Here is a 17,384-nt window from a genome sequence, read left to right as displayed (position 1 = left end):
TCATGACAGAAGTGTGATGGTAATTCTCTTCACGTTTAGATCTGATATTCTGAAGCAAAGTTCTAATATGTCAGTCTGTGTATGTTGAGGCTAAGGCCCCCAGGGTTAGCCCCTGATTACCTGGGCTCAACTGGAAACAGGACCTGTCACATGGAGGTTCCCAATACCAACAGACAGAAGGTCTCCAGACTAGAAACCCACATATCATTATCCTGATGGGCACTAGGCACTTAGCGTACCAACAGGATCCTTAGCTTGTGTCTATAGCCAATTAAACACAAAAACACCCACACTAAGCCACTGCAGGAACAATGATGACCAGAGATAAGATGTCCAGATAGTTCAGCACACAGACATAAACACTAGCCCTGGCCTTGAGATTGATGTAGGAGATGAAACCACAGGTCTTGTTAACAAATGCCAGGTCCACCACAAACATCATGTAAATATATGTACCAGCAACACTTTTAAGACTAGGAGCACCAATAATCTGGCCATAGCTGAGATTGTTAAGATTCCCACACGTATTATTTCTTACAGATTTAATTTTGTTTAAATCCAGGGATGGCATAAAATTGTAGGCCTCGATACCATCCTTAAAAGGGCACAAAATAAACAAAGCAAGGAAAGAAGGCAGAGCATAGCTTTTGGAATGATTTCCAATCCTTCTATCAGAAGTACCCCAAAAAAGGCATTGGTAATTTCTTTTGCATAATTAAATAACATAACATCTCTGTATCTGTGTTTTTACTTTCTCCCCAGGGTCTAATCTGGGTGAAGTCATATGTTGCCTCTGTGTATGCAAATATATGTATCAATGGCATTCTAATTAGAGCAGGTGCCAATATATTACAGTGATCTCCCCTCTCATGTTGTTTCTGTACTTGTGCTTATGTATTCCCTGGAAAATACAGGGCATACTTTTCACTCTAGACTATCAAACAGAAGGAAGTGGACCCAGACAAAATTCAAAACCATTACCCATCTGCTTCTACCATGGGGATGCACCAGATATTTTTTTTTGAGGATTTTTTTTTCTTCCATAATTTTAATCCTAGCCCATTTGTAGACTTATATTTTGCTGGTTCTACAATACCAGACTAAGGCCCATTCATTTTTGGCCTTAGACAATTACTAGACAATCTATTGGTCATTGTTTCAGATATATTTTTTCTTACTTAAACAGAGAAATAGAATGACAAGGGGCAAAAAAATAGGAGCAGGAGTGACTTCTGACTTCCTGCTGGCTCTCCCATTGACTTTCCTTGTAGAAAGCTGGCAGGGAGCATTGGAAAAGACTCTGTCACATGACCACATCTGACCATGACAGTATAGACAAACTGAAGCAGCCACAACTTTGCCAAATTTCAATTCCACAGGAGTCATGGGTCCTGGGTTTTGGACACATTCTATAAGTCCATTTGAAGTACAATGATGCAAAAACTGTTACCCGTTTTATCTAACTGAAGGTTACAAACAATCAAATAGACGTGAGAGTTTTAGTAGTATATAGATAGTTTCTGTGGATAGGTAGGGTCTTGAGTTCCTTTACATGTTTTCTTTACATTCTTTGGGATGGAAATAATAAAAATAACTGTCAATTAAAGTTATATTACTTTTGAGTCAATCCACTCAAGAAAAAGGTAAATTAGCAATGACAGAGAATATCCCAGAAGATTAGATATAGTGACAAGGAACTCAAAGGGGTAATAGGAAAAATAAATAAATCTTTTTTTGCATGGAGAATGTTGTGCGTATTACGTGATATTATTTTGTCATAGCTAGTTGGTTTTTCAATCACTGGTGCACGTTTTGCCTAAAACATCTTTTTTATATGTGAACCTCAGGTTTGAAGTAATTTTTAATTTTGGAATGGAGATTATATCACAGTCTTGTACTTAAAACTCATATGAAAGTTTTTTTAATTATTTTTTTAACTTCAATGTCACATAAACATCACAGCAACCATTTTGTAATTAGTCTACCCTTCCTCATGTGGTAGCCATTTATGAGTCCACCAGGCCAATCACATTAGGAAGCTTTGAAACTGCTAATTACAAATTACAGAGTAATAATTATGAAATTCACTCATGTTCACATCTAGGCTTCTTTGACTTGCATTACTACCATATATAGAGCTAATTGGAGCTTCATTCTCCAGAAGGTGCCAGGTATTTTCCTTAATATACTAACAGCAAGCAATGCATTCAATTGTTTTTTTCCAACAGTTTATTCAAAGATCTCAAAACAACTGAATGCCGCTTCCCTTTTCTCTGCACTATAAAGCAAGGGCATTTATTGGCAGCCTGGCAGCCAATACACCTGAACAGGATAGTGACTCATAAACTGTCTCTTTGTTCAAATACTGTTTGCACCTTTAACAACATAAAAGGGCTAAGCAAGATTTTGAGCTTTGAGGTAGAGAGTGAGATGGCCTTGTATTTACACTAAAGTACATGATACTCCACTCCACTGTTCTCTGATAAAGCAAATTGAAGTCAATTAAACCTAGCAGATATTAGGTGACTACATTTATTATTCTTTTTAGAATAATTTGGCTTGATCTGCAGTTCCTACCAGCAGGAAACTTTAGATATGCTTGGTCAAGATAGTGGTAAGATTTTTTTTTAGCAAATAATTAATTGGTCTACTGGAAGTTTAATGGTCATTATACTTTGAAGAGGTCTCTAAAGATTCTCAGTCATCCAGATCATGGTTGTCCCAAAGGTGCTTTTTCAGGAGGCAACTGGACTTTCTCCCGACCATCCAGTCAGAGCTGAAGGAAGCTTCTTGGATGAGAAGCGAAATGTCTTCAAAGAAAAAGAAAAGTTCAGTTGCCTCCTGAAAAAGCACATTTGGAATAGACTGTGAAAAAATCTGAAGTATCATAAATATAATGGCTGATGAAGCAAAGGCAGACACAAAACAAACAATGTATGTTCACAAAAAACACATTCAGAAAGGCATGTAAGAAACTCAAAAAGTATGCATAAAAATTCAGTAAGACTTCCATAATTACTACTTGTTCAATAATAGCAAAGCAAGGTTCCTTTATAACAGAGGTAGACAACCTGTGCCCTGTGCACATTGTTGAACCACAGGAACCCTTATCATTGGCTAAGCAAACTGGAACAGCAGGAAGATGTAGTTTAGAAGCAACTGGAGTGCAAGAAATTACTATCACTTTACTGTACTGTAAGTTAAGAACATTGGTATTGATTTTCTAGAAGCAAGTTCAATACAACAATATCCGAACTCTGTGTCTGTAGGCCTTTGAATTCAATGATCTCTATTTCACAAAAAAAGAGCAATGATTCAAAGATAACCATATAGTATCCTCAAAATCTGTACACCACAGATTTAGACATTTGAGATCTCTAAAAGTCTACTTATTCCAAATTTACCCATAAAAAATATCATGTAGTAAACAGTACCCTTCGTTTTCACCATGTATGATGCTTGTAGCACGTATTATATACATAAGAGGAATGAATCTACTAAGATGCATGAAGTATATATTTAAAAGGCATTCATTTGATATTTAGGACCATCAAAAGCAATTTTTTGTTGTCTTCTTATACGTGGGATCATTTTATTTTGGAATTATTGCTGAGTCATGCACACTGGATTCCTTTGAGTTTGCTGTAATATCAGAAAATAAAACACGCACGCACAATTCAATGACATTAACTTGCAGGTTGATTCACCCGCTGTTGAAAAAGGAGAAAAATAAATAGATCTTAATTTGGACTCCCAAAGTGCAGAAGTCGTGAACACTGGGGGGGGGGGGGGGAGACAAATGAATAGTTTCATTATATCAAAAGCCATCTTTTCTAAATTATATTTATTGTTAAAAGACCAGTTAACTCAGGAGCAAATATCAAAATTACTTCCACCAATAAAATAACTTTAAACAGAATAAGATGCTATTCTCAGAATTGTATTTTTCGGTTTGTTTTTTTTTCCAAAATTCTAAAGCAGTATTTCTACATTCTACCACTAGGGGGCAGAGTTGCAAACCAAGGTATAAACCTGCACCAGCAAATCCAATTAAAAAGATTCTGAACAGCATCTTGCCAAGTTACAACCAAAAATGGCCATGGTTCCTGCTCACATGTGAAGACATCAATTTCGTCTACAAAAGGCTGTTTAACACAGGCTTATCAGTATTAGGTTCATCATTAATAAAGTTGTGCTATTTTGGAGGGGGGGGGAATTAGAGCACCATAAGAGAAGGCAGAAATTAAGCAGAACTATGAGTAGTCTAGTGGCTAAGATTTTAATTATATTATATTTTGCCCTTTAATATATTTTATTAATTATATAATTATACTAGTGTTGCCTCATCATCTTGTGACGAATGCCTACCATATACAAAGGCAACATTCTGCCCCCCCCCCCAAAAAAAATCAGGCAAGTAATCAATCTGATGCTAGTGGTACTGAACCTCAGCGCTACTGCTGTTTTATTAAAGCCAAGTCACTGAAACACTTGAGTTGCTAACTTGATAATTATAGTTTACAAAAATGAAACCTTGAAAGGAATGTTCCAAAATTCAAAGAGTTCATATGTATTTGCTATATTGATTGTTCTCAATCACCAATACATCCAGCTAGCAACAGTGCTTGTAAAGAGATTTGCATGCTTTTAAATGCAGCATTTGAAGGATGACAATGTCCTTTGTCTAGAACAAATATCTCTCAAACAGCCATAAAGCTTGATGAATGCCCCTTGTTTGTTTTGTTTGCTACAAATCTGCCTAACCATGTGGGTTGTTTTTTTTTTGCATTTAACCCTTTTTTCTAGTTTACAATGATTTAGTTTTATCTTAACATTAAATCATTTTAAGTAGAAACCCATAATTAATATTTCATTAATAAAAATTCAAGAATCTGCTTGTAGCAAAGGAAACTCTTATATAAATAAAGTTCTTAGTTCCATATTCTATTCCTTATGTATTTTTACTATTTTAATATATAATAAATAGCATTCAGAAATTCATGATTCTGGGCAGCTAACAAGAATTAAAAAAAATACTTTGTTTTTGGTATCCTAAGTTATTAGATTGGTAGATCAGCAGAATGGTCTAGCTGATAAATAAGCAAAATTTAGGGAGGGCGGATCTACAATGGATCAATTTGCCATTTTAAAATTCCTAAGAGAGAAATACATACATGAGCAATACTGCCTCTTTTAGATTATAGATAGATTATCTTCAATGAATTAAGCCATCAATTCTATTCCAAAGAACTGAATCCAGTAGAAACTGTCCCTCATTTCTACTGACCAGAGGTTACTCTTTCTAATTAGGCTGCTATATCTTTGAAAGATCTGAACAACCAGGTTAAAGACAGAGTACCCTGAAGAAAATCACTTAGTTGTGATTGCTGAGAGTCAACACTGACTTGATGGCACATAATCAATAAATTATAACAAAATCAAGATAAAAGTTATCCAAATTAAATGCTAAAGAACTGTCCACCCTATTGGAGACATTCCAATCTACCTATCCAACCCTGAAAAAGGGTTGTAATTCAGCTTCCTTATTGTTTAATATTTATGTGAATTCATAGTAACTACCTTAGCCAAAAAGGATTTCCACCCTTCTAAACTCAGTGACAAGTATTTGACAGTTCTGTTGTATGTCAACAATGGAGTAATTATTTTGTTTACACAAGTGCACTTTCAGGAGTTGTCTGCAGGCCCTAGAAGGTTCCCCCCCCCTTGCATATATGTGCTAGTTGTTCCCGACTCTAGGGGGCAGTCCTCAAATCCATTTCAAAGCCGAAGAGCCAGCACTGTCCAAAGACGTCTCTGTGGTGGTGTGGCTGGCAATGACTAAACGCCAAGGCACACGGAATGCTGTTACCTTCCCACCAAAGGTGGTTCCTATTTTTCTACTTACATTTTTACATGCTTTCGAACTGCTAGGTTGGAAGAAGCTGGGACATGTAACGGGAGTTCATTCTGTTATGCGGTGCTAGGGATTCGAACCGCCAAACTGCTGACCTTTCTGATTGACAAGCTCAGCATATTAGCCACTGAGCCACTGCTGCATCCCTCTAGGCCAGTGATGGCAAATCTTTTCGGCACCAAGTGCCGAAACCGGAACGCGCATACATGTGCACATGCCGGAGCACCAGAAACCCAAAAACCAGCTGGCTGGTCCGCACATGCTTGTTTTTGGGCCGTTTTTCAGGCCGTTTTTGAGGTGTTTGCCCCCAAAATGGCCTCAAAACAGCCCCCAAAGGCCCCAAAACATCATGGAAAATGGCTGTTTTGGGGGCAGTTTTCAGGTTGTGAAGAGTAGCTGGCCAGCGCGCATGAAGAGCAGCTGGTGATGGCACATGGGCCCACAGAGAGGCTTCTGAGTATCATCTCTGGCACAAGTGGCATAGGTTCACCATCACAGCTTTAGGTCTTAGAAAAATGCTCTAAGAAAAAAGGGCTTACAATCAATTACTCTAAGACCAAAATTATGCTTTTCTGAGGAAGATCTAGTCACCACAAACATCAATAGCAAATTGGAAATAATTTAAAAAAAAAAACAGCATAAATTTTCAAATTACAAAGCTTGCCAAAGCCAACAACAGTGCTAAGGCAATTGTTTTCATTTCAAAAGAGGCAGATACATTCCTACAGCCATCACGTTTTTCAAAGATAACACTACTTCCTAAAGACTGTACAGTGTATAGCGTGTGCCTACTATAATGGTTCAAAACCCTTAGATGTTTCTCAGTCTAGGTAGTCTCCTTCTGCTTCCCATACTACGTTTTGAATGCTTTACTCAACATGTCTGCATTTGCCAATTCTCCAGCTTCAACTCCTGTTCTCCGAATGTTCATTGGCCCCATTAATTCTCCTTGGTAACTTCTCATGATGATGAAAGAAAGGGGGGGGGATCTTCACTGACTTGTGTTAGTGTCACCTTTTTACCTATTTCCTGCTGCTGCTAAGCCTAGAGAAAACTCAACTGAAACCCTTCAAGTGTCTTTGACATCACACTCCAAACAGGTTTGAATGCTGAAGCCAACTTTTTGAGGGGTGGGTGGGTTCTGAACTGAGAAGTCTTTTAATGGCCACAAGCTACATTATCCAACCTTGCTTGCTCAGCATGCTGTGGAGCCATTTTTTTGGCTTGGCTGAATGCCTTGCCCTCAGCAGCACCAGATGGGAGATACAGCAGGATCCTATTCGGAGAGAGAGGTCATCCCACTGGTCAGAAAGAACCAGAGATTCTTATTGTGTGCCTTTTTCTACTGCCTTTACTACACCAATTTAACTACAGCCATTCTTTTAGCCCCCTCCTAACAAATCCCCAGTCTTGAGTGAGGAAGAGCAATTAGTTTCCTATTTGTTCCTCCATTTCTCTCTGTTGCAATTTCCCTAAGATGTCACAGCAGTGGCTTTCCCTTTTATCTTAGTGCATTTCTGTTTTATGTTTTGTGCTATTTTACTACATTTCATTGAATGTTCTCCTTTTCTTGTGTGTTTTAATTTTTTTTAGCTTTCATATGATTTGTATTTTATTGTTTTTGTTCATTGCTTCTAAGGTTTTTTTTTTACTTGCTGGTCATCAACCATTTTTTTAAAATTGATTCCTGGCATAGTACATTAAGATTTTTTTATATTAATAAAACATTAACAAAGCTATTAATAATCTCATTTTCACAAACAAGAAAGAAGGCAAAGAAGCTGTGGTGAGCATAAATCTGAATCTAGGACATCTGCTATTAACCAAGGAAATGATAAACATCAGTGGCATTAATTAACAGCAGAGGAAAGGAAATATTATAAGGAAACTGGAAACACTTCCCCAAAAGTATTGGGTTTTGAAAAAATATTTTAAAGAAAGGAATTGGAATATAAAAAGGAAGGTAGTCTACAGTATAATCTATATTCTCCCACATGAAATAAGGAGGGTTATTACAAACAAAGAGGGAAAAAGAAAAACAGCTAAAACTACGGTTAGTCTTCTACTTACATCCATTCATTGAATGGTGAGTCAAAGGTATGATGGCCCAGGGTAAAAATAGATGATTTAAAAAATAAAATTAAAAAAAAATCAGATGTTTTTATTTCAATCAGATTTTTTTTATCAAATTTATTTTAATAAAAGGCTTTTGGAGGAAAAAAAAATCTATCAAAAGATAGTTTTCTATTCAAGACACATAAATAATTTAGTTTATTCAGCATGAAATGGAACAGTTATGTAGCATGAGCTGCATATTCTGCAACCCTGAGACTGTCGGTGAGTCCACAGCGGGTCAGAGGAGCAGAGCAGAGATGATAGTTTTTAAAAATTATGATTTAAATCATGATTTAAATCAACTTGATTTACATCAAATCCACCCTGTGATGGGCTCAGAAAAAGTTATTTACAACCTGTCCTCACAATTGCCACTGTTTTGCACCACCCCCGCAGTCATGTGATCACAACTCGAGCGCCTGACCACCAGCTTGCATTTACAACTGGTTGCACCACTCTGCATTCATATGAACGTCATTTGTAATCTTTCCTGCTGGTTTCCAGCAAAACATCAACTGGGGAAGTTGGATTTGCTTAACAAACATGTTATTTTGCTTAACCGTTCTACAATTTGCTTAAAAGACTGCAGTAAAAATGGTTGTAAAAAACTCAGGTGGTCATGAGATAACTTGATTTCTAAGGATATTCTACTGGTAGTAGAACTTTTTTTCTAAAATTGCGAATGAGCAATTGAATAGAAAATCTGAAGTGATGGAAAATTTGAAGTGATGGAGCAAGAAGGAAGAGTTTGGATATCAATATAACAGAGAGGAAAGCAATCAGAACAGAAAAACAAAACAGAAGAAAAATTAAAGAACAGAAAATGAGCAGAACAATTTCCTACAATCCCGAGAACGTTCTGGATTATTTACAAGAAATATATCGTTTCTTCACAAAAGCTAATTATGCAGCACCACATAAAAGATATGCCATTTGTAATATAATTCTTATGCTTATGGGTAAAACAAGTAAACACACAGTACATAGAAGATGAAGTTTTGATGGCCAGAAGGAAACTTTACTATGACAGTTGCGTCTGGTTTTGAAAATGCTGAAGGAAGCATATTTTAACATACAGAATCTCCTTTATAGTAAATACAGGTAGTTCTCAACTTATATAATTCATTCATGACTATTTGAAGTTACTATGACACTGAAAAAAGTGACTTATCATCATTTTTCACACTTACGATCATTGCAACATCCCCATGATCATGCGATCAAAATTCAGGTGCTTGGCAACTGATTTCTGCTGATCTCTGACTGTAAAAAAATTGATTGATTGGTAACTGATTTGTATTTTTAAAGGTTGCAGTGCCTCAGGATCATGTGACTACCTTTTGCAACCTTTTGATAAGCAAAGTCAATGAGGAAGCCAAATTCACTTAACCACCATGTTACTAACTTAACAACTGCAGTGATTTGGTTAACAACCATGGCAAGGAAGATCATAAAATGGGGCAAAATTCACTAACAATTGTCTCACTACATGTATTGGTATCATACACTCTTCTTCTGGATAGTCAGTTTGCTATAGTCCTAGGTTTTGGCTAGGTTTCGCCAACTTTAATTGAATGATCACATTTTAAGCAAATATAGTTATAATTATATTATAAGCTAAACACAATTATATGAAATAGCTGATATTTCATGGGCTGTCCCTGTTTTATTTAAATAAGGCAGACACCTAAATTCCACTGATACTTTCCTTTAAGTGGATTCATATGCTCCACCTTCAGTGTCATCATTTCCCAACATGCACTATTTCAGATTCATTAGTCTTCTAGCCACATCACGTATTTAGTCTATTATCCATAGCTTGCAAGATGATAAAGAAAAGTCTAAAATTGCAGAAATAGACCTAAGTATTGTAAAATGAAACGACTAAACTATGGCAAGAAGCAACTGATGAAAAAGATACTCAGATTTTTTTATGGAAAAAAATCTTGGCATAAACTTGAGAACATAAAATATGGTTCAGTCGTTTTAACCAACACACTGTCCACTCAGTAGAGTTTATACTGCAAGGAAATTGTTGGATGTACAAATAGTTTATATGGGCAAAATAGGTACCCTGAGTTTTGATGGGCAAAACAACATGAACAAAAATTCATAAATGCCTGTAAATCTGCAGAAGGAAGAAGTGCATTTCATACTGAATTGATACAACAGGAAGTACATTTGCTGCTATTTTTAAGTATACTACAGTATACTGAATATATTACAGCAAAGTAGTAAAAGTTATAACAAACTGTAAAATTAAATGTTCATATACAGATTTATCATAAATGATGCTACAGGCACCCAAAATATGAAAAAAATTAGAAGAAATGGAAAAAACAAATTAAATTTAAAATATTGCTGGATACTGAATTTAGTTCATCTGTGTTTTTCTTTTTATTCAGAATCTGGAAAACAAAAAAGAGGATTTGTCTTTTCAGTTCTGAAACTCTTCCTTCTTGCTCCATCACTTTAATTTTTCTATTTATTTGCCTCCTTTGCAATTTTAGAAAAAGGTTCAGTTATTAGATCAATTTAATTTTTTTTCTGCTTATTTCTGATATGTATGTATGTATGTATGTATGTATGTATGTATGTATGTATGTATTGTGTCACAACCCCTGGTATGCCCAAATATGGGAGGAAGCATACTGCTTCAAATGCAACACATATATGTATGTACATACATACATACATACATACATACATACATATACATATGTACACACTTGATTTTATTTTTTATAATCATATTTATAATATAAATATTATTTCTTGAAGAAAGCTAAAGTGTGATTAAATAGGTTTAATATAATGTAAATCTACCTGTCTAATGAGTACTGGTATATTATAATTTAAATTGTTCAGTTGTAAATCAAATCCACGTTGCTAAAATTTTCAAATCAAAAACATGTAACATCACATTACAATGGATACATTTTGGTATAGGTTAATAACAGAAACTTCTGTATTTTTAATATACAGATTAACAACAATTAAAAACTATTATTTACAGAACATGCTATATTAATTTAACTCTCAAGAAAGCCAACTTATCTTTGAGGGCTCCAACTCCAAATATTTAGTATTATGACTTAAAGGATTGGATTTTTTTTTTACTGGCACACTTTTGAAGACAGAATGCAGAAATAATCAAGAATTACCATCATCACACATTTTTCTGGGCATTATCTGAAAACTGTAAAGCCCTCCTTTCTAATAACGTGAACACAAGCATCATCTATTTTAAAAAAAACACCGGATGTTTTTTTTATTTTAAGCTATAGTTATCAGGAACAACACCACAGATTTGAAAGCTAAACTAAGAATGCCATTCTTCATCTACAATCTGTTCCAATTGAAATAAACAAATTTACCATCAGGTATTCCTGAAAAAGGCCCAACTGAGCTAGAAAGGTACAGTACAGCTTAGAAAAGTGAGCAATCCTCCTGTATAGGAGGTCCCAAGGTATCACATATGGATCTTCTAGCAAAGATGTTTCTTATTTTACAAGAAAAAAAATTAATTTCATTTATGTGAATTAAGACACTAAAATATTCTTGTATGAATATGTTCATTTTCCCCATGCGGCAAGCCTGGCTGCATCAAAATAAATTTATCCTCAGTAGCTTCAGGCACTAACGGGAGTAGGTCAGACACACCCAATTCCCACAGAAAGCAACATGCAATGCTTACCTCTATGCATCCATTCCTAAAATTTCTTGTTTCATTGCATCTGCCCCAGTTATTTTAATGAATGAGCTTCAATATAACCTCATTTTTTTCTTTTACAAGTTTCAGAAGCAAACTGACTCAGCATCAAGAAGCATAAACCTTAAGTTTCCTTTTTAAGGAGCTTTGTTGTTATTTAGTCAGTGAAAAGGACTACTTTCAAGCTAAAGTCCAATTTCATGCTATTTCCCAGGTTGTTAATGTCGTACAAGACAGCAGCTTAAGAATTTGGATTGTTGTTTAAGATTTAAGGTTAAAGATTATAATCCGTCCCCGCCCGAATGATGAATGTTGCTTCCATTTTTAATTATGTATGGTTTCTATATGTCACTGTGTGTATTCCCTTCCCCATAAGTTGTAAGCCGCCCTGAGTCCCCTCAGGGAAAAGGGCGGCCTATAAATAAACTTATCTACATCTACATCTACATCTTGTTTGGTTTTTTTTTAACTTGTTAAAACCTGAAATATATATGCTAAGATATTTTTGAAAATACATCCTTGTGTCATAAAATAACATGAAAACTGCAAAGCTCTTTCTTCTGTGGATGAAAGTAATGATGATACTTGCCAGCTCAAATATATGCCAACAAAACAAAATTCATTCTTCTAAAGTACTGACACTCAGTCTCTTCAACTCTTCCTCTCCTTCATTTAAATCTCTCCAACAGCTAATTGCAGTATGACACTGATATGATACATCCAATTCCCTCCCACATCAAAAGGCCTCAGTACATCCTTGTGACTTTTTTAAAGCATCATTTATTAAGTAGTCTTTTGCTATTTTTTTCTGTTTTTTTGATAGCCATAACAGTTATTTTTATGACTAATGAACAAATAAGCTTTCATTACATCTAGAATACTGTGAATAGAATACTTCTTTATTTCCCACTGGTTCTATTTCTTTCATATTTTAATGTATATGGTTGTTTTAAAAACTACGTCATGCATACATTTCTAAACAAGTTATTCTAAGAGGGTATTTTAAGCATACATTGCATTCATTATTTTACCATCTTAGCTCACGTTAGTAGATTAGGCTGAAAGACAATGAGAAGAGCTATCTGTCTCTATCCGTCCAACTATCTACCCACCCACCCACCTATACCACAGGATGTGATTAGGTCCATACTATTGTATTTATTTTGTTGTGGAAAGGACTTGTCCCTGCAGTCTTGAAGGAAGCAGTGATGCATCCCCTCCTCAAGTGGCCTTTGTTAGACCCCATGTGCTGGACAATTTTTGCCCTGTCTCCAGCCTTTCCTTTTTAGGAAAGGTGACTGATGAGATGGTTAGGCTGTGAGTACAGAGGGCCCGGAGGAAACTGATTATCTGGAGCCCTTTCAGTCAGGATTCAGGCCTAGACTGAGTCAGCAATAACTGCATTTGTTGATGACCTTTGGAGGAACTACAACATGTATAGTATGGAACCAGAGACACTTTATCTTTCATCCTGAATAGGATAGCCTTTCCCCCTTTAGGACTGCACAGTTTGAGGGTCTTCCTGAACACTCAGATTTGAGGAGCAGATGGCAACTGTGGCTAACAAAGTATTTACACAGCTTCATTCTTGTGAACCAATTTCATCTATATCTGGATCAGAAAGTTTTTCAGACACTCACTTGTGGTTTAGTCACCTCATGCATGGATTTTTGCAATGCCTTCTATATGAGGCTGTCCTTGAATGAAGCTACAGCTAGTCCAGAATGAAGCTGCATAATTAATTATTGCCATGTCATATCATATCCATGTAGCAGTCTTGTGTGAGCTGCAATGGTTACCACTAGACTTAAGAGATGCAATTAAAGTTGCAGTTTTGTTTATTGCCTATAACAGTGATGGCTAACCTTTTCTGGACAGTGTCCAAAGTGGGCATGCATGCGTGAATGCGCACACACCCAAACCCCCCAAATGCAATTCACATCCCATGCATGCACCCCATCCCCGGCACATGTGCCCCCCACGCACCTTCCCCCCTGTGCATGTTCATGAGGCCCCCATGCACCCTGCCCACCATGCATGCATGACAGATACTCAAAGATCAGCTGGCCAACGGGAGGCACGTGCACATGTGCAGCGGACCTGAACTGGGGCGATGGCTCACATGCCCACAGAGAAGGTGCTGCATGCCACATCTGGCACACGTGCCATAGGTTTGCCATCACGGGCCTATAATCTAGAAAGTGTGATTAAGATTGCCTGTTCTCTAAAGTATCTTCCTAGCCAGTATAACTGGGCAGAATGGGGATGTTCCAGGTCATTCATTAAACGCTACTATCTTATGGGACCCAGGAAGTGTAACTTTTCTTTGCAGACTATGAAACCCTATGGAATCCCAATTCCCGAGATTTGTCTGGCTTCCATTCCTGACTATATTTAAAAGAACCCTGAAAATCTATGTCTCCCCTTAGTTGTTGGATTGGAGTGAGTGATGGATTGCCTGTATTTTACCCTTAGAATGGTTTTTTTTCTAGATGTTTTTGATTTTTAAATCTGTATTTTTTATTGTTTTTTGCATGCTATCCAGAATTATTATAGAGTTGTAAATTTAATAAAATATATATCTAAATAAGCAAGTATGCAATGATATCATAACACACTACCTTTTTGATATCCTTATGACTTATAATGGCCCAACTAATAATGTTCTTAAGAGCAGCTCAAGCATCACAAAAAGCATACCTTGAGTCTGTGGGAAATATGGAGCCAACAATTTCGCCCTTTTCTTCTCATAGCCCTTCTGGGTAATATCTCCTAAAAAATATAAGGTAGCAAAATGTCAGATGTAATGTATCATAAATTCAGGATAGGCTATTTAAAGTTACTATATGTACATATGCAGCTATGATCAACTGAACCAGCTTTATGCTCTACCAGCAAATAGCATTATTCAAGCCATTAGATAAAAAAGGAAGTGATTACCAACCCTTCTAAAAACCATTATTGGTATTCCACACCATTTAAATGATCATAAACTTTACATATTTTTCATCTGTTTGGACGTGATCTATTTTTAACCTCGCTCATGACTATTAATTTATTCAAAGCAAGCAGGATGGCCGTAAGAAGCATTGGGAGTCGTTATATAATATACACTAAAGACAAAGTAATGTAAAAAATGGGTTACATGATGATTAATTTATTAAATAAAGCTCTATGACACTGATCTGTTTGATATGCAGAAAGAACCATATGGCTGTTCCTTTTTTCATTCTAAATTTATATATTATCTGAATGTGTCAGTTATTTAAGAAAGGCCAAATCCCTCACAAGGCTACATTATTACTTCAGGCTATGCAAACAGCATGACAGAGTCGCTTCTCTCTCTCTCTCACCCCCTCTTATACCAAAAGAATCGACACAGAGAAATTCTGAGCGTCTTCCTCGACTCCCTCCTCCCCTTCGGAACCAAGCTGATGTTTACTTAATGTTGGTTGGATACTTTCTTCAAGGTCACCTTTGCATTCCTTTTACAGAACGGCAGAGAAAATTACTGAAACAAAGGATTAAGATAGAACAGAAAAAACATTAAGTCCAGAAACAATTGAAGTGCTTTTGTAGATTTGTCATCACCTTTTTGTAACTGTACCACCAAAAGATTATTTATAGAGGAGAGACTTAAGCATGGTCAACAGTCTAACAGAAACTGAATCAAAATACCTTAACTTATGGCAAAGATATTGCTTTTATATTCTTTTTGGTGCAAAAGTATTATATTGATACTGCTGAATAAAAACCCAGGTTCCAAAAAGAAGTAGAGTGCAAATCAGTAATAAATTAGGATTCTAGTCTAAGACATAATGGAGCAAAATTCATAAATGAGTGAACTTTGCCTTTGAATTGTGGTGTCTTGCAAAAAAATAAACTTTGGGATGGGTCTGCCTCATACTACTCTGTTTCCCTGAAAATAAGACCTCCCCGGATAATAAGCCTAATCGGGCTTTTGAGCACATGTGCTATAGTAAACCCTCCCAAAAAATAAGCCCTCCCTGAAAATATTGCAACACAGCAGCAGCCATGAGGTGACCACGCTCGCCGCCTCCTGCTCCTCAAAAATAATAAGACCTCCCCAAAAATAAGGCCAAGCGCTTATTTCGGGGTGGGGGGGGATCAAAAGAAAATAAGATCCTGTCTTATTTTCAGGGAAACATAGTATGCCAAACAATGACTACAGCAGATCTTCCTGCTGTTATATAAACCTACATAAATGTTATTTCTGGATTTTATACTAAATTTCACAGGTACTTTTTATTTATTGAAGTATTTAAATCTATATACTCAAGATCTTTTAAAACATTACAATCCATAAAATAGAAGAAAATAATGGCACACGATTAAAATACTTTTAAAAGATTAAAACAATTTATATAATAAGTACTGAAGCACTAATTTTCTCAAGGGACAGGAGAAAAAAACAAAATGTAGTTGTTGACACATGAAATAGTAAAAAGAGGACTTCACCTGGAACTGAGCAGTAAACACACCCTGGTCTCCAGGATAAGGACATTCTGATGTTAAACACCTCCATAGGAGAGGCTCTTGTTCCTATGTAACCATATAATACACTTTCAAGCTTAAGGGCGAACACATTACTGATAGAAATGTTGTATTGGAGGCTTAAGCAGTTTAAGGCTTTAAATGGCAAAACTAGTGAACTCCAGCACAGGAATTATATTTTAAATCATTCTAATCATTCTCTCCTGTAATTCTTAAAACTTAATTTACTTGGTAGCTGCAGTCACTGCAATTCCTCTAGCCTTAGTGTTACATATTCTAGATAGCAACCTCAAGGCAGCATTTAATACTGCTTTGAAGTCATCTTCAAGGAGAGGGTTTGAGGCCACATCAGTATCCTTGGGGAGGCTTGCAAGCATAATGTAAACCAAGGAAGCAGGACTCAGAAAAGTTATCTTTAATCTTCCTCCAAATCTATTGAACTACAATGTTCAGAATACAGTCTGATTATTATGATTTTACACTTTAAGGTAAAGCCATTATAGTATAGTATGTTGAAGGCTATATTTATGACGTTGAAGGCTGTGTCGGGAAAAAAAAAACCTCAAACACAAGTGAACCACATCTAATTGTATTACTTTTCTTAATTTCTTTCTCCTCTAGAATTTAAATCTGCAGCCAGACCTACGCACAAAGCTACATTCAGAGTATAAGACGCATCCAGATTTTCACCCTCTTTGGGGGGGGAAGGGGCATCTTATACTCTGAAAAATATGATAGTGAGTCTTTTGTTTTCAGTCCTTGAGAGAGGACTCAGATCCTCAGATCATAATCTTCATACAGCTCCTGACAGGCTTCGCCGCAGCCTAGCAATGGTTTTCATGTATTGTCCTGTTGTCTCCAGCAGTCTCCTAGACAGCTGTTTGATGTACCATATTTTTTGGAGTATAAGATGCACTGGAGTACAAGACGCACCAAGATTTTGAAGAGGCAAATTTTAAAAAAAGTTTTTGCACTCTGCAGACCTCCCAAAACCGGCCCGTTTTTCGTGAAAACCGGCCCATTTTGTGTCAAAAAAAAAAAAGAGGCATGAATAGCCTTTAGGAGGCTTGTAGAGTGTTCCTGGGGGATGGAGGGGCAAAAATGAGCAAATAATGGCCTATTTTTTGC

The 17,384-nt window shown here is 36.3% G+C and overlaps 1 protein-coding gene across 2 annotated transcripts in view; it reads right to left on the bottom strand.

Moving 5' to 3' along the window:
• Window positions 1–17,384, bottom strand: part of DIP2B (disco interacting protein 2 homolog B) — a 200,785-nt gene that overhangs the window by 101,413 nt on the left and 81,988 nt on the right. For both annotated transcript variants that reach the window (XM_032210327.1, XM_032210328.1), the window contains exon 2: window positions 14,442–14,513. In XM_032210327.1, coding sequence (XP_032066218.1) covers window positions 14,442–14,513 — 72 coding nt within the window. The remainder of the gene's footprint in view (window positions 1–14,441; window positions 14,514–17,384) is intronic.

This window comes from Thamnophis elegans, chromosome 2 (genome assembly GCF_009769535.1).
Source record: "Thamnophis elegans isolate rThaEle1 chromosome 2, rThaEle1.pri, whole genome shotgun sequence".
Lineage (NCBI taxonomy): Eukaryota > Metazoa > Chordata > Lepidosauria > Squamata > Colubridae > Thamnophis > Thamnophis elegans.
The sequence above is the reverse complement of the archived record's forward strand: the minus strand, read 5'-3'. Positions and strand labels throughout refer to the sequence as shown.